At 56.3% G+C, this 16,606-nt stretch overlaps 7 protein-coding genes across 7 annotated transcripts; 3 read left to right on the top strand and 4 right to left on the bottom strand.

Moving 5' to 3' along the window:
- Positions 1-1,895: 1,895 nt before the first annotated feature.
- Positions 1,896-3,891, top strand: PG985_010049 (oligosaccharide translocation protein RFT1- variant; the record flags this gene model as incomplete). The annotated part of the gene is made up of 2 exons (XM_066829817.1): positions 1,896-3,742; positions 3,831-3,891. The coding sequence occupies 2 exons, from the start codon at positions 1,896-1,898 to the stop codon at positions 3,889-3,891; spliced, it is 1,908 nt and encodes a 635-aa protein (XP_066682207.1).
- A 188-nt stretch (positions 3,892-4,079) lies between these two features.
- Positions 4,080-6,091, bottom strand: PG985_010048 (ATP-dependent RNA helicase DBP3; the record flags this gene model as incomplete). Its single annotated transcript, XM_066829816.1, has 3 exons — positions 4,080-4,233; positions 4,322-4,434; positions 4,523-6,091. 3 exons carry the CDS (start codon positions 6,089-6,091, stop codon positions 4,080-4,082), a joined length of 1,836 nt encoding a protein of 611 aa, XP_066682206.1.
- A 450-nt stretch (positions 6,092-6,541) lies between these two features.
- Positions 6,542-7,383, top strand: PG985_010047 (HORMA domain protein; the record flags this gene model as incomplete). Its single annotated transcript, XM_066829815.1, has 2 exons — positions 6,542-6,640; positions 6,748-7,383. 2 exons carry the CDS (start codon positions 6,542-6,544, stop codon positions 7,381-7,383), a joined length of 735 nt encoding a protein of 244 aa, XP_066682205.1.
- A 725-nt stretch (positions 7,384-8,108) lies between these two features.
- Positions 8,109-8,987, bottom strand: PG985_010046 (carbonic anhydrase; the record flags this gene model as incomplete). Its single annotated transcript, XM_066829814.1, has 1 exon — positions 8,109-8,987. The coding sequence occupies one exon, from the start codon at positions 8,985-8,987 to the stop codon at positions 8,109-8,111; it is 879 nt and encodes a 292-aa protein (XP_066682204.1).
- Positions 8,988-9,669: 682 nt separating this feature from the next.
- On the bottom strand, positions 9,670-10,632 carry PG985_010045 (Tetracenomycin polyketide synthesis O-methyltransferase TcmP; the record flags this gene model as incomplete). The annotated part of the gene is made up of 1 exon (XM_066829813.1): positions 9,670-10,632. The coding sequence occupies one exon, from the start codon at positions 10,630-10,632 to the stop codon at positions 9,670-9,672; it is 963 nt and encodes a 320-aa protein (XP_066682203.1).
- Positions 10,633-12,207: 1,575 nt separating this feature from the next.
- PG985_010044 (uncharacterized protein) lies at positions 12,208-12,624 on the top strand (the record flags this gene model as incomplete). Its single annotated transcript, XM_066829812.1, has 1 exon — positions 12,208-12,624. The coding sequence occupies one exon, from the start codon at positions 12,208-12,210 to the stop codon at positions 12,622-12,624; it is 417 nt and encodes a 138-aa protein (XP_066682202.1).
- Positions 12,625-13,664: 1,040 nt separating this feature from the next.
- Positions 13,665-14,894, bottom strand: PG985_010043 (uncharacterized protein; the record flags this gene model as incomplete). The annotated part of the gene is made up of 2 exons (XM_066829811.1): positions 13,665-14,167; positions 14,444-14,894. 2 exons carry the CDS (start codon positions 14,892-14,894, stop codon positions 13,665-13,667), a joined length of 954 nt encoding a protein of 317 aa, XP_066682201.1.
- Positions 14,895-16,606: the final 1,712 nt, after the last annotated feature.

The following is a 16,606-nucleotide window of genomic DNA, read 5'->3' as shown; positions in this document are numbered from 1 at the left end:
AGCATTGTTCCGTCAGCAGGCTAGGATCCTTCCCCATGACCCCCCGGCCCTTTTCGACTTGGGGGCTAATAGTAGAGCTGAAGAAAAGCTCGTTCCATGATGCCATCAGGTCGGGAAGCGCACCTCAGGGAATCGTATGCTACATGTTAACGCCGGGGCAGTCGTGGGCACAGAAGCGTTCAATGCGCAAAGGAACCATCGAGCACATACACCTCGACTGGGCGGGGCCTCTGCTGGTAACGTAGCTTAGCTGCTGGAACTTACCCTGTATTTCTGTCCCCGTGACCAGCGAGGTGGACTCGGCCGACATGATGCGAGTTCGCCGCCCCCTGCCACTTTGAGCTCGTTCGCGCCCGTAACTCCAGGGGACTGAGGTATTAAGAGCGCGGTGAGTTGGCGAGTGCCGCGTGCCAAGGACACACCTGTTCATGAGGAGGAAAAGCGCCGAGACCAAGAGTCAGCAGCATCTCTGTTCCCCGCTTGAACCCCAAATTGCCGACCCCTCATGATCGTGATACAGTGATGCGACAAGAAACTTGGCACGTCGTTGGTCGCCGTCAAGGTAATGCTAGCAGGGCACCGACAGGACGGATTTAATACTAGAGGAATACAGGCGAAAAAGATCATATTGAATCATTGCTCTCCCTCTCCTCTGGCTTGACATACCATTAGTCTTTGGAATATAGATAGCTTAAATATAGGTATATGTTACGTTTGCTCTCTGGCAGATGTAACCATCCGCATCGGTCTAGGGGTTGGAGGATGAATGACTTGCTGCTGTCAGAACAAAGTGGAAGAAAGAGTCTGGAACACCGCCGGGGGCCAGTCCCATGCCCCGCAAAGTTGCAGTTGGGGAAATCTCTACCCCAACTCCCCCAAATCATCCCCAGGCCAGGCCTAATTCTCGGCGAGATCCACATTTAGTTTCCAAGAATCCCCCCAGACTGCCACCGAGCGAGTCATGGATTGAACGGTCCCTGATGAGTTTCCAGTCCCCAGGTAGGTTCAAGGTGTGTTAGCCTAGTCCGGCCTACTGCTTGAGCCTGTTTGTATACAGACGATTCCTAAATGCGGGAAGTGAGAGGATCTCCACGACAGCACTGGGCCGAAAAAGGTAGGCCTGAATAGTCTGATAAGCCGCCGCTCCTGAGAGAGCCTTGCTGGCATCAATTGACCAGTCAGCAGAAGTCTAGACAGGAGCAATGCATGTAAAAGTGGCCCACCAAGTGTACCATATCAACGGAATGACATCGTACGTTTCGTAGCTCTGAGTAGGTTCAGCCGGGCCCCGAACCTTGCGGGTGGCCAGAGGGACGGGTGCAAGGTGGAACGACGACGACCTACAGTATTCTGGGTTCGTGTCGACAGGAGCTGAAGGTCCCTGTTCTAGCCTCGTGATCAGCTCGCTCTCACTGTAACATCATCCCCAGACCCGGTGATCTGGTAAGGAAGATTTGGAATCACCTAGGTACTAGCCATAAAACGCCGGGAAGGCCGATGATCCTGATCCTGGTGGGGGAAGGGCGTGCCGAGGCGTTGGGCGGCAGGTGGTTCTTTCCCACGGGCAGTTACATCATTCCGCATCCAAACATTCGATATTATTCACCAAAATCAACACATGTGCTTCCAATACTTTCATAGCCGTTCAGATGGTCAATTCTTCGTAGAAATGCCCGCTGTTAGGCAATTTGCAGTGAAGCAAGTGCGGAATGATGGAACATATTTCGCCAGGCACCAGGTCCTGGGCTGCTAGGCTTATTGATTGGTTTAGAGGGCAGTCACTAAGCATGGTACCCCACATTGACGACATCAGACACGTCGCTATCCGCGTCTGGTCATCCCTGAAAGCCTGAATTGCAATTGCCCCCTTCACACACACGAATCCCTTGTTCAGAATGGGAGGAACCGGGGAGACTACCAGCCATGACAGTAGTCAAGCCCCGCCCGCGGCAATGGGCTCCTCCACCACATCACAATCGCAAGGCTCGGCCGTCCGCGGCGCCTCGCTCCTGATCATCCTGCAGGTGGCATCCCGCGCCGTGACCTTCGTCGCGAACCAGCTCCTCCTGCGCTTCCTCACGGCGCAGCTGCTCGGCGTCTCGACCCAGCTCGAGGTCTACTACCTCTCGGTCCTCTTCTTCGCCCGCGAAAGCCTCCGAGTCGCCATCCAGCGACAAGGCCCCACCACGACCACATCGACCGACCAAGATGATGACAAGAGCAAGAACAAGAATCACGACTCGGCCCAGGACAGCCAGTCCGTCGTCAACGTCGGCCACCTCGCCCTCGTCCTGGGCCTGGCCGCCGCGGTCGGCCTCGGCGGCGCCTACCTGAAATACGTCGACGCCGCCACGGCCGCGACCCCGCACCTGGACACGGCGCTGTACATCTACGGCCTGGCGGCGGTCGTCGAGCTGCTGTCGGAGCCCGCGTTCGTGGTGCTGCAGCACCGCCTCCGGTTCGGACCCCGCGCCGTGGCCGAGTCGTACGCCACCTTTGTCCGGTGCGCCGTCACCTTCGGGGCCGCCAGCTGGGCCTGGCGCCGCGGCTACGACTGGGGCGCCCTGCCCTTCGCCCTCGGCCAGCTCGGGTACGGGCTCGGGCTGTCGGGAGTCTACTTTGGGTACGGTTGGTGGCTGGCGTCGGCGGAAGGGTTCTCGCTGTTGCCCAGGCAGATCGCACAGTCGTCTACGGCGGCCGACAAGAAGAAGGAAAAGAAGTCGGACGACCAAGTCTCAGTGCCGTCCAGCGGCAGCAACAACGGTTATGCATTGGGCTACTTCTACAGGCCAACACTGAATCTCGCAGCAAGCATGACGGCGCAGTCGCTCGTGAAGCACATCCTAACGCAGGGCGACACCTTCCTCGTCTCCATCCTGTCGAACCCCCAGGCGCAGGGCGTCTACGCGCTCGCCAACAACTACGGCTCGCTCCTGGCCCGGCTCGTTTTCCAGCCCGTCGAGGAGAGCAGCCGCAACTACTTCAGCAAGCTCCTCGCCGCGACCCCGTCCGACGACGACGGTAACGAAGCAAAGCCTACGGCCGCCGCTACTGCTAGCACCACCAAGGAGAAGAGGGACGATAATACAACAGAACCGGCACAACACAACCCGTCCGTCCCGACCCAGCAGGCCCTCGCCAAAGCCCGCACCGACCTCGTCTCGATCCTGCACGCCTACCTCCTCCTCTCCCTCCTCATCCTGACCCTAGGCCCCTTCGGCGCCCCCCTGCTTGTCCAGTTAATCGCCGGGCCCGCCTGGGCCGCCAGCGGCACCGGCCTCGTCCTGGCCCAGTACTGCCTCTACCTCCCCCTGCTGGCCCTCAACGGCATCGCCGAAGCCTTCGTGAGCTCCGTGGCCACGCGCGCCGACGTCCACCGCCAAAGCCTCTGGATGGCCTCCTTCAGCGTCGCCTTCGCCGCCGCCGGCTTCGTCACCCTCAAGGTCCTCGACCTCGGCGCCCCGGGCCTCGTCTACGCCAACGCCGTCAACATGCTCGGCCGCATCGCCTGGAGCGGCGCCTTCATCCGCCGCTACTTCGACCGCGCCTCGGCCGGCAAGGTCCGCTTCGCCTTCTGGGCCGACGTCGTCGCTCGCGGCAGCATGGGCATCTACGTCGCGTCCACGGCCGTGCTGTGGCAGGTCCTTTCGCTCTGCGGGGTCCGCGTCGGCGGCGTGTCGAGTCACATCTTCAAGGACCTCTTCACGGTGTGTGCGTTGGCGCTGCCGTATGTTGGGCTCGTGTAAGTTTTGTTTTGTTTGATTCTTCCTATTTATATTTTCCCTTCCCAAAACACCAATGAACTGATCTAACACCAATTTTGCCTGCAGTGCGTACATGGAGCGCCGTTACCTCCTAGAGTGTTACCGCTCGATACGGGGAAGTGGTTGAATGCTGTGTCGCTTTCTCTTCGTAATCGTGTAGTAGAGTCTATATAACAACAATATTCTAACTCTAGAGACGGACAAGCCGGACCGTCAATAAGGTGCAGTCATCAAGTGTCTATATCGCGAGGCATTTCCTCCCGCTACAAAGACCAACAATATATAAATAAATTAAGTGGCCCCAGCTGCCAAAATCTAGTCGAAAGTGATCTTGGTGGGCTTCTTGGTCATGTCGACGTCCTTGAAGAAGGCGCCGTAGGTGCCGTGCGTCTTCTTCTTCACCGTGGTGCCGAACTTCATGAGCTCTTCCGGTACGGGCTGGTTTGCTTGCCTCAGGATGTTGACCAATCTGGTTGTGCGTGTTAGTAAATGAAGTTGCCGTTTTGGCAACTTGACGAGCCGTCGGAGTTACACAAGGAAGGGGCAGAGAAACTTACTCTCCGGAATGCGCCTTGTCGTGCTCAGTGAACATCGTAATAGCGAGGCCGTTCTTGCCGGCTCGGCCGGTACGACCGATTCGGTGAACGTAGTCTTCGATGGTCAAGGGGAACTATTTGAAAAATGGTCAGTTATCCGTTTCACAGTATTTTTTACCCGTCTTCTCTCAGGTACAAAAAGAATTGAGTAAAACAACATACCGTGACGTTGAGAACCAACTTGACATCGGGGATATCCAGACCACGTGCAGCGACATCGGTGGCGACCAGGACGTTCTTATCGCCCTTCTTGAAAGCCTCCAGACTGCGGGTACGCTGCTCCTGGCGCAAATCACCGTGGATGCCGACGACATTGATGCCGCGCGAACCCAGGAACTCCTCGACACGGGTGGCCTCCTTCTTGTAGAGGCAGAAGACGATGACGCGCTCGTTCTTGGGCTGCTGCTTGAGGATCTGCAGGACGCGTTGCTCCTTGCCGCGGGGATCGCAGACCTCGACGCGCTGCTCGATGCGGATGTTGGCCTGCAGGTCGCCGGACTTGTTGCCGCCAATGCGGACCTGGACGGGCGACTTCATGAAGGTGGACGCAAGAGCCTGCACTTCCTGCGGCCATGTCGCGGTGAACATGAGGGTCTGGCGCTTCTCCTTGGCCGGGCACTTGCCCAGGATCAGCTTGATGTCGTCCTCGAAACCCTTGTCCAGCATGCGGTCGGCCTCGTCCAGCACGGCGAAGCTGGCGCTCGACAGCGATATGGACCCTTCCTCGAGGAAATCCTTGAGGCGTCCGGGCGTCGCGACAATGATGTCGGCCTTGCGCAGCAGGTTGCGCTGCGTGTCCTTGGAGGCGCCACCGTAAACACAGACGGTCGACAGGCCGACAGTCGCGGCCAGCTTCTCCAGCTGCTCCGCGGACTGCATAGCCAGCTCGCGGGTGGGACTAACAACCACGGCACGGATACGGCTCTCGTTCTTGCCAAGCTTGGGCATCTTCAGCACCTCCTCAACCAGGGGCAGACCGAAAGCAATGGTCTTTCCTGATCCAGTCTCGGCGACACCGACAATATCCCGGCCAGAGAGACCGAAGGGCCACGAGGCAGATTGAATAGGAGTTGGTGACTTGAAGGCCTTGAAAGGCTGCTGGGACGTCAACTTCGTCGAGGGAAGGTGGCTGAATTCGGTGATGGGTCGGAGGGCTGGCTTGCCGGCCTCCGCTAACGGGTCTGTGATGTTGGTCTCGTTCGCCTTGAGGAAAGCCTCGATCTCGGACTCGGGCAGAGCGGTCAGGGAGGCGCTTTGTACATAGTTGGTAGCGGCACCGTTTGTGTTGCGGCCGACTACCGCGGCGCCGTTTGTCGCAACCTCAGCATCCGCGTCTTGCGTCTTGCTCTTCTTGCTCTTCTTTTCTTTCTGGTCCTTCTTCTCCTTCTTGGGCTTCACCTCCTCTTCCTCAACGGCGCTGGCCTCGTTACTGACGGCGGCATCGCCGTTGGGAGTGCTCTCGGCTTCGACGGCGGACTCGTCTTCCGTCTTGGACTTCTTCTCCTTCTTGTCTTTCTTGGACTTCTTGTCCTTCTTCTTTTCTTTCTTCTCCTTCTTCTCCACCTTGGCTTCGGAGTCTACATCCATAGCATCCTCGGCAGGGGCGACGGGGGCTTCAGACTCCTCGACGGGGGCGGCGACCTTGTCCTTCTTCGCCTTCTTGTCCTTCTTGGACTTCTTGCGCGACAAGGTCGCATCGTCCTCGACTTCTTCGAGAGTACGCTTAGACATGATGGGCGAATTAGCAGTCTCTCACTGGATGCAGTCTGGTGTGTATAAACTGCAATCTGGCAGTAGAAACTGGAAATTTGACAAGACTACAGAAGAGCGACTTGATCGCAATGCAAAAAGTTCGGGACCCTGCCGTATCGCTGATCCAATCCACCAACTTTACCACTAGCCGCAATCGCAATTGATTGAAATTTTGGAAAAAGTTCTTATCTTATCGGCTCCCCACTGCTAGCGCAGCTTAGCGCTTCGCTTGCTGCATAAAGATGCACTCAAGGCATAAGTGCCCCTGGCCATCCCTGTCATAATCACCCCGCCATTTATCGTAGAGGGTGCAAGTAAACAATCTGAAGTCGGTAGTGACAGCACATAGATTTCTACCCCAGCCCACCAACCGACACTTGCGACAACGGATACCCGCACCGACCCCATTCCACCATCGAAGACGCAACAATGGCAGACAAGATCAAGAAGTCCAAGTCAGGCGACGAGAAGAAGACCAAAGTCCACAAGCTGTCTCTGAAGGGCAGCTCCAAACTGGTGGCCGAATTCGTAAGACCTTATCCATCCACCCGACCCTTCGTCGTAACCCGCTGCATATCATGTGTGATATGCGCCATTGGCCATCCAATCTAACAGAAACCTCGCGCCTGCTCTAGTTTCACTACTCTATCAACACAATCCTCTTCCAGCGCGGCGTGTACCCGGCCGAGGACTTCATCCAGGTCAAGAAGTATGGCCTCAACATGCTGGTGTCGGCCGACGACCAGGTTAAGGCCTACATCAAGAAGATCATGAGCCAGCTGGACCGCTGGATGCAGCACGGCAAGATCAGCAAGCTGGTCATTGTCATCACCGACAAGGAGACGGGCGAGCACGTCGAGCGGTGGCAGTTCGACGTCGACATCTTCAACAAGGACGCCAAGAAATCCAGCAAGTCGAAATCCTCCAAATCAGCGGCAGCGGCGGCGGCGGCCGAGGGAGGCGATGAGAACAACGAGTCCGAGGGCGGCAAGAAGATCGTGGCCGACACCAACAAGACGGAAGAGGAGATCCAGGACGAGATCCGCGCGCTCTTCCGCCAGATCACCGCCACCGTCACCTTCCTGCCCCAGCTCCAGAGCACATACACCTTCAACGTGCTGGTCTACGCCGACGCCGACAGCGAGGTGCCCGTCGAGTGGGGCGACAGCGACGCCAAGGAGATTGCCAATGGCGAGAAGGTCCAGCTGCGGAGTTTCAGCACGACCAACCACCGGGTAGAGACGCTGGTCAGCTACCGTGTGGACTCGTAACCGTGGCGGGTCTGTCCTGTCCTCCTTTCCCCCCTTTCGGAAGAGGATTCGCCACTGAGCGAACACCCCTTCTCCTGTATGTGATATGATGGTTATTGGCGTTGCTGGCGTTAGAACGGTGGGAGGCAAACCCACGCCGGGAAAACTCGGAGGGATGATGATGCCTTGTAGTATAGTACGAACTGAATGTCCGCATACGGACGGGGATCTAATGACTCTCAAGCGGCGCAGTTCCTCCAGGATCCTTTATTCCTCGCAATCAAAAAGCAGATACGTAAATGTTCTTACATAATCGAACCAAACTCTGCTCACATGGAACTGCAAGTTGATCTCCAACCCTAATTCAGCCCTGGATGTAACATCGAGTCAGGTAAATGACTCAATCAATGAGGGCTAACTGAGCAAGATTGCTATATTCTGATAATGAAATAACTTCACATTCTATTTTTGCGACTGATTTCTATAATATCCGTACCCTTTTCCGACCCAGAGCCATCAACCCCACGATGGCATCTCATTTTCATCCCATAGCGCCCGCCAATGACTTGAACTAGGTAAGCTAGTCAAGTTTCAGATATAATTGGGAATTGAAACGCAGGGAGGTCCCCACACACAACCAAACAATCCCTTTTTCCCTCCCTTCTTCTTTCCTTTCCTGTCTTCGAAAAAAACCACCATGATGCCTAACCAAATGAAAGCTCCCAACTGTCAGTCAACCCAATGGCTCAGTTGGTGAGGTTGTAGATCTTCTGGATCTTCTCCAGCATGGACTCGAAGTCGACGTTGAGGTCCTTGAGCAGGCCGTTGTGGAAGTCGAAGACCCAGCCGTGCACGATGGGGTACGTGTTCTCGGCGTATGACTGCTGGACGGCGGCCATCTTGACGACGTTGCGGCAGTTCTCGACGACGTTGAGCTCGACCAGGCGGTTGTAGCGGGCCTCCTCGTCCTTGATGGCGTCGAGCTCCTCCTCGTGCAGCCGATAGACGTCGCGGATGTTGCGCAGCCAGGGGTTGAGGATGCCGAGGTCCTTGGGGGTCATGGCGGCTTTCACGCCGCCGCAGCCGTAGTGCCCGCACACGACAATGTGCTTGACGTGCAGGTGGCGCACGGCGTAGTCCAGGACCGCCATGACGTTGAGGTCGTTGTTGGGCACCAGGTTCGCGATGTTGCGGTGCACGAACGCCTCGCCGGGGGCCAGGCCGGCAATCTGCTCGGCCGGGATGCGCGAGTCGCTGCACCCGATCCACAGGTAGTCGGGCGTCTGGCCCTCGGACAGCTTGGCGAAGTAGCCCGGGTCCCGCTGCTCCTGCGCCGCGGCCCACGCCCGGTTGTGGTCAAAGACCCGGTCGTGGTCCTGCTTCAGGTAGTGGGGCATCTGCTTCTCGTCGGCCATCTTGCGCCAGGCACTGTCCTTGTGCGAGGTGGGTGGTGGTGATGATGAGTCTTTGGAGGAGGAACAGTAGCGCGGAGCGAATGCAGCAGCGCTAGTAAGACGAGAGGCCTGGGTGAGTATTGTGGGCCGGATGACGATACGGGAGTAGTTGATGACGGAGTGGTGTCTGGTAGTTGAGAGCAGAGAGGTGCCGAACCGTATCGAGGACATTGGTGGGAACCAAGGGGGGAAGGAGATATGTAGGAATCGTACGACTTGACGACCTTGGCGAACAGGTTACTTCCTTGAAGAGGAGGATGGCCAACCCCTCTTGATCTTCAGCGGGCGCTTGTTGGTCGACACTTCCCCCCGTCGCCGGCCCCGGCAAGATAAGGTTTGCATCCCTGGCTTGGCGTGCTCAGCTTGTCCTCAGCTGCACCTGCCCGGCAGCTGGCAGGGCTCACCAATGGTTCTTCACATGTACCGGACTACTTGCATGTACCCGGTCATGTCAATTTGATCAATATACACCACATGGAACGCTGTTTCGCATAGTTTCATCGACTTACATAACATGAGCTATGCCTTCCGTTTCCAGATATAATTGGGGGAGTCGCTGTCGTGGATATGCTTGGCGCAACAGATTAACCCACCAAGTCGAAAGCGGCTACATGCTCGAGAGCAATTGTTGTTTGACTCGAATCATTCCGGGATCTTGTATTCAGTGATTGCTCAAGGCAGTGCACCAAGCTATGCATGTAGATTCCTCACAGCTCTGTAATCTGGTCAAGCTCCATACTGATCTGAGATAGCATCGACCCGCCTTTCGTCCCCACACAGAGCAACCAATCATGCCCCGCTGAATACATACAGGCAATACATACGGTAGAGCCTCAACTCCATACCCGTGATACTAGGATGTCGCCGTCGACTGTCCAGACTCATCCGCTCTAGCAAAAGCAAACCGCGCGTTCTGCCCAAAGGCGCTGTTACTGCCCGACAATGACGCCAGCGCCATCTTGAGCACGCCCGCGACGTCCTCCCCAAAGAGCGGCACCTGGCTCTGCCCGAACGCCTTGTTGCCCATGTAGTCGGCGGAGCGGACGTGCTCGAGCAGCCGGAGCCGCGGGTGGAACGCCTCGACCTCGCGCGCGTCGTCGGTGCCCCACCGCCACTTGGCGCCGCTGGCCTTGAGCAGCGCGACGTGGTCGGTGTACTTCACGTACAGGTTCGAGACCGTGTCCAGGAGGATCTCGCCGCCGCCCCCCTCGCTAAAGTGCTCGACCAGCTCGCGCACGAGGGCCTCGACTTGGGCCGGGGTCAGGTACATGAACAGGCCCTCGCCCATGATGAGCGTCGGCCGGTCCGCGGGAATGTCCTGCAGCCAGCCCGCGGCCGTGATGTCGAGCGTGCGTAGGTGGTAGTCGCCCAGGGGCGCCTGCGGGATCAGCCGCTGCCGCAGATCGATGACCAGGGGCCGGTCCAGGTCGATCCAGCGCATGTCGGGCCGGCCCCGGTTCACGCGGTGGACCCGGCAGTCGAGGCCGCAGCCCAGGTAGAGCACGGTGACGGGCTCGTCCTTGTGCTGCTGGAGGAAGTCCCGGCACCAGCGGTCGAAGGTCATGCTCCGGTTCACCACCCACCGGGTCGCCCGGTCGTTGTCCACGGCCTTGAATGTCGACCGCGTGAGGTCGACGTCGCACGACTCGATCAGCCGCGAGGCGTAGGGGTCGCCCAGGACCGGGTTCGGGCTCTCGGCGTCCCGGGCCTTGGGCAGGAGCGTGCAGAATAGTGTCTCCTCGACGCCCTTCAGTCGGATCTTTTCCTTAGGCCGCTCGCCCAGGTCTGTAGGCTGGCTATCTTCTGAGACGGACATCGCTGGTTATTGAGTATGTTTGACGTGACACTTGATTCAGATAAGGGATGAAAGGTTGGAAAGACTTAGGGAACCAACGGCTCCGTACAATTTGATGCTGGGCAAACACCTCACGTGAATTCAAGTTGGGCCTGGGCAAAGAAACTCCGCTCTTCATGTAGGGAGGGGCGAAGTCCTACAAAAATGCAGCCGGTACCCGAAACAGGATCGCTTGCCGAGAATGAGGACCCGAAAGGTCGAGCTTGCCTGCCGCCCTGCGGCGCGGCGCGACATCCTTGTTCGTCCAAGGTTGGCGACATGTGGGCCGAGAGGTCCATATCATCGTAGTATGGTGTGAATGAAGCTCTCTTCCGATTCACGTTTGATATCATTGCTTTGCTTGCAACCGCCAAATCAGCACAATGGTAAGTCAGGTCGATGATAGACATGAGGCTTTGAAAGCTAGAGGTGATATGTCACCTTGTAAATCCTTTAGAATTGTAAACTGTGTATCCCAATACTTTGAGAATAATGTCACGCACAAAGCACTAGCAAGATTATCCTTCCAGAAGCATGAAAGACCATAGTCCCAAACCACCGAAATACCCCTACTCATGGATTGGGGCAAATACAATAATGATACCACAAACTTGGCAACACATACAAGTCACTTTTTATGTGACACATTGGCAATATAGTATGCCATTGCTCGCACCAGTCATGATAAGTCTCCCTTTAGCCTCGAAGAACCATCCTGAAGCTGATTGCTTTACATCTTTAGCCACCTTGTAGTACAAAGTCAGCGCTTGCCGAGTCTGGTGGTATTGTCGAGAATAAGGGGGCCCCTGAGCACCATCTCCCAGACAGCCAGCAAGTCTATATATGTTCAAACTGCCAGGCCAGCATTCATACAATAGCCCCCTTGGGGCAAACCACGGTCATGTCCGGCGTGATAACACGAGATATAAGGAGTCCTACTTCGCCGTTGTTGGCCACACCCTTGCAACATCGCCGACATGAATCCTTACAGCAGTCCATGGTAGTTCTTATCACACTCTCGCCGAGGTGGGGTCTTGTTCAGGAGGCTGTGGCATCTCGTACCTCACTGTCGCCGACATACATGCCATTCCATTCAATGGGATTTTAATCAGTTCTTCAGAGGTTCAGATATGACAGATACACCCACCCACACACTCACCACTCTGTACCATTTGGGCAGTAGCAACCTGGCAACCAACCACTTGTGCTTTTGTGAAGTTAAGAACCAGACTTTCTCTACAGAGAACCGACTGAGATCCAAAAGGTCGATTCCTGAAGGGTGAGTAATCATTCTCATTGTGCTTGAGCACTGCGCACATATTACCGTAATGTTGTTTTGAATTCATATATCGCTAACACGCATCACAGTTTCTGACAAGAGATACGAGGTCAGCAAACGCTAACACTAAAGCAAACACCCTCAAGACACCCGTACGTACAACATCCCCATCCCATAGCCTCTCGCCCCTTGCCCCTCGACGAAAGTGAACAAACTAACCGCAAGATGAGTTCAGAACCTCTCCAACTCAACAGTCCGGACTAACCAGGCCCGCCACCATGGAGGAGGAGAATGGTAAACGGATTATCGACACTCCTGTCGCTGCTGCTGACAACGGCGCTACTGGCCATGGCCCCTCCAAGGTCAAGGTCGACGCCGACGCCGACGCCGACAAGGACAGCGACGCCGACAAGAACAAGGACAACGACGCCAGCAAGCCTCCTGAGAAGGAGAAGGGCAACCAGGTCGTGGTGAAGCAGGAAGGTCGCCCCAGACGACGCCCTCCTAAATCTCGTCCAGGCGAAAGCATCCACGGCAAGATCACGTGGGAGAAGTGGTGTCAGGAGAAGTGGGGAGGCGACATGGATGACGCCGCCAAACAACAGGATCTTCTGTTCAACATCCACAAGGCACCCGAGGGCGTCGTCTTGAAGCAGGAGGAGGAGTCGGATGGTGAGACGGAGGATCGCAACTAAGGGAAGCCCCTTCCCGACTGCCGAGCCCCTTGACGCCCACGGTGACCCCATCCCGCTTGACCTCGAAAGCGTGCTGGCCAACGTGGAGATGCTCATGGAGGGTTTCGAGATGGACCAGGGCTATCAAGGGGAGCTCGAGCTCGAGCTGGCCACCTCGGGCCTCGAGAAGTTCTTCGGCGTTCTTGTGCAACCAGCATGCAACCACGGTGCGTATCAGACAGGAAGGACACTGCATCTTCTTGGACCATCTGACATTTTGGTTGCCTTCTTCTTTGTTCAATTTGGGAGTTGGACAAGACCTTGTGTAGCTTCACATAGTGCAGATAGAAAACTGGGCTTGAGATAACTGCTGCCTCATACATACGTCTTGGTGTCCTATTGCCAGTTGGTCCCTTTCATCACCCAAATACCAAAAACAATACGCCGACCCACACAGGCTTTGACCCTGGTGTGAATATGAAACCCGTTGATCGAGAACACCAACATATACAGATCACAAGGCTTAGGGGACTAACCTGAGTCCGCACGGAGGCTGCCTGTGGTGTACTTACATTCTTCTGCAAGGCCTGAAGGTTCATTTCCCCAGACCACCTCATAGGAAACGAACTTTTCCTCCATCTTGGGAACTCTCTTGAGCGAAGCAGTTCAGCAGCCCGAATCGGTCGAGATTCGATGTGTTTCGCCCTCCACATCAGCCGCTGGGCGAACCATGGCGCCACCAAAGTTTGTATGCTCACCCAACCATGCAGGCAAACCAGTCCCTACCAGTGTTCCTATGTAAGTCAAAATAATACATCCCTCTATTGACCGGGCCGGTGTAGCCTAGCGGTAGTATTCTTATTCATATACTTAAAGGCAAGAGGGTTCAACTCCCTCTGCGGTCACTTTTTTCTCTTTTTCGAGCTCTTCCCTCGTGGAAACCTTAATTTCTTTTCCTCTTTTTTATCTCAGCTTCCTCTACTTTACCAACGACGGGGATGACTAGGCACATCTCTCGTCAGACATATATACATAAAGCCAACTAGCCACACTCTAGACCTCTAAAGGTCGAGCTTGAACTCATGCGGCGGCACACCCTCAACCCCGACATCGACCCGGAACAGCCCCCCGCTGTAATCGACCTCCTGCTCCGTACCAGCCCCCTCCTCCATGCCCGCCGTCGTGATAAAGAGCTCCGTCCCGACAAACTCGACGCACGTGATATTCTGCGTCGGCAGCTTGACCTCCCCAATCACCTTGCCCGTCTTGCCCGACACCTTGAGCACGTGCGACTCGCCGTACACCGCGGTCCAGAGGTTGCCCTCGACGTCGATGCGGTGGCCGTCGGGGTCGCCGGTCCCCTGGTGCGCGTAGAAGACGCGCTCGTTGGAGATGGCGGCGGACCCGGCGGCGGAGCTGTAGTCGTAGGCGAGGATCTCCTTGGCCGACGAGTGCGTGAAGTACATGGTCTGGCCGTCGGGCGACCACGACACGCTGTTGGGGATGGTGACGCCCTCCTTGAGCACCACCGAGTCTTGTCGGCCGGTGAACATGTGGACGGAGCCTGGGCGCGCGGCCGGAGTGGTTAGCTTGGTGAGTCTACACGTATGAGACATAGATGAATGAGGGGCGTTGCTTCCAGCGATTCTGGGCCTCTTATATCCTCATCATTGCCATCGTAGCGGTGCGGGTGTGTGTCAGAGGATACGACTTCGCTCCCCCGACACACCCAACCATACAGCTCAATTGGGTGGCTCGCCATTCGATCTGACAATCTCATCGCATTCCGCCAGACTGCAATGAATACGGGAGAAGGGAAAGCAAAGCAAAGGCAGCTCACCCTCCGACTGAAAAGGCCCCAACTCGAAATCCGTCATGGTCCCCAACCAAAACCGCCCATGCGGATCGACCGCCCCATCATTGCCGCGCAGCCGCAAGTTATCCTTCATCTTATGGAACTTGGCGACGTACTCGTACGCATCCTTTTTCTCACTCGCCTTCTTGCGATCAAGAACCGCAATACCATACTTGGCGCCGATGAGGATCCTGTCCCGCGGGTCGACCCCCGCAATGTCGGCCGTGACCGAGACGGGCGTGTCGAGCTGCTGCGTGGCGAGCGAGCCGGGCCCCTGGGCCAAGTCGACCGTGTGCAGCCGCTTGGAAATGATGTCGACGAAGCGCAGCGTGTTGGTCGCCCGCTCGTAGTAGGGGCCCTCGCCCAGCTTGCAGTGGAGCTTGAGGTAGGGCTCCTTCACCTCCCAGGTCTGGATCTCGGACGATGAAGAAGTCATCTTGCTTGCTTGCTTTTTTTCAGTTTCGTAATGCCCGAATGTCTCACTTGGTGTTGGTGTTGCTAGAGGGACAGCGGTGACAGCGATTCGCTACGATTGGTGAGTGAGTGAGTGAATTAGCGCTGAACGTCTATTACGTATGTTGCTAGAGCTCAGGTGGAGTTGATTGTAGCTTTCCGTCGGGTCGCGGAGCAATGCGGAGAGACGGCGTCGGGGCTGCTCACCAAAACGTATTGTCAGGTAGGGCCTAGGTGTCACTTTCGGTCTTTCTAGTCTCGACGTGCAACAATCTTGTTTCTCTCTCTCCACGGTAGGGGAGAATCTGGTTCGCACACAAATATTCACGGCGGATTCACCAATCCCCAGTAACATAGATAACACCAAAACCCGTATATTTTGTTGCGATTCTATCGATTGGTGGCCACGGAATGCGGCCCTCAACCCCGCTTCGTGAATTGATTCCCCATCCGCCTATTAACAAGCCGGGCCGGTCGGCTCAGAAGCGATACCTTTCTCAGAACCGAGGTGTCGGTAGCGACGAAAGAGCCAGGGAGGCTGGGAGAAGAAAAGACAGTGGCGTTGTTGACCTTCCGGTCGGGTCAAGACCAAAAAGAGGGGTAGACATGTCTCGAGATATCCCGTGATGCATCCTGTAGTGGGAGTATGTCAGCACGCAATGCACGTACAAAATAGACTTCGACTCGGACAGGCGAGGTTTCGCCTTCCAGAGTCAATTCTCGGCGGAGGGCATCGCGAGATTGAAGTCTATCTGGCGATATGTTTGCGTCACGGGTCGAAGCTGAACTGCTCGCCGCCCGGTCATTGGGGCGCTTCTCAAGTGCCCACCGAAACCCACGTGGTAAGGCTGGCTCAAAGACTCTGTACCGTCCGACAACGAGACATCGTGAGTTGGGTGCTGCGGAAAGGGATGGCGCGTGCAGAGATATGACAAGTCAGTTTCAGCTGGCCGACCGGGTTCCCGGAGAACTGAGGGAGAATCAATGGTTCAGAAGGTGAGACATGGCTATTCCCGAAGAAAAAAGCGACCGGCACAGGTAAGGCTGGGCCTGACCCGAGGGGAAAAAGGAGGCGATGATTTGCCTCCTCGAATGGATGGGCGGGAAGACGTGTGGTTCCTTTTTGCTGTCTGCGCAACACATCATGATTGCATCGCTCGCATAGGTGGCTGCATATCAGAAACAGTGGCGAGTCTCCCCGGTATGCACGACGAGTCTTGCCTTGGGGCTGCGCGGCGGCTGCAAGGTGTGCGTGTCGAACCTACATACATACATGCCGTACGCCAATTTACCTGCCAGCCTGCTTCTCCCATTCATGCGTGATGCCAATGTGCCATTCATCTCATGGGACTCTTGGAGGGGCACGCACATGACCGGCCGCCCTATGCACGCCCGCATGATGATCTCGTTGCGCGTTCAGGAAAAAAGCAAACATTGCCGCCATGCAAAGCGATGAGACAGAGATGCATCGCGCATCTGCGTTGTAGATTGCCAGAGATCGAAACTACAGGTACGGTACGCCCTCGGAGGGACTGGTCCGGGTTGATCAGGAGCAGCTTCCGTGATGAACGAAATGCATCTCGACCATTTGATGTCACGCTGCGGGAAATGAGGTCGCCCATGGCAGATAGGTTGGGCCAAGGGTATTACTCATAATAATTTCCAGTAGATGAAGAGCGCGTAAAAAAAAGGTTG

This window comes from Apiospora marii, assembly GCF_038362585.1.
Source record: "Apiospora marii strain CBS 49790 chromosome Unknown utg000006l_segment0_segment0, whole genome shotgun sequence".
NCBI classification, from domain to species: domain Eukaryota; kingdom Fungi; phylum Ascomycota; class Sordariomycetes; order Amphisphaeriales; family Apiosporaceae; genus Apiospora; species Apiospora marii.
Note: the sequence above shows the minus strand (reverse complement) of the source record. Positions and strands in the feature narration are given on the sequence as shown.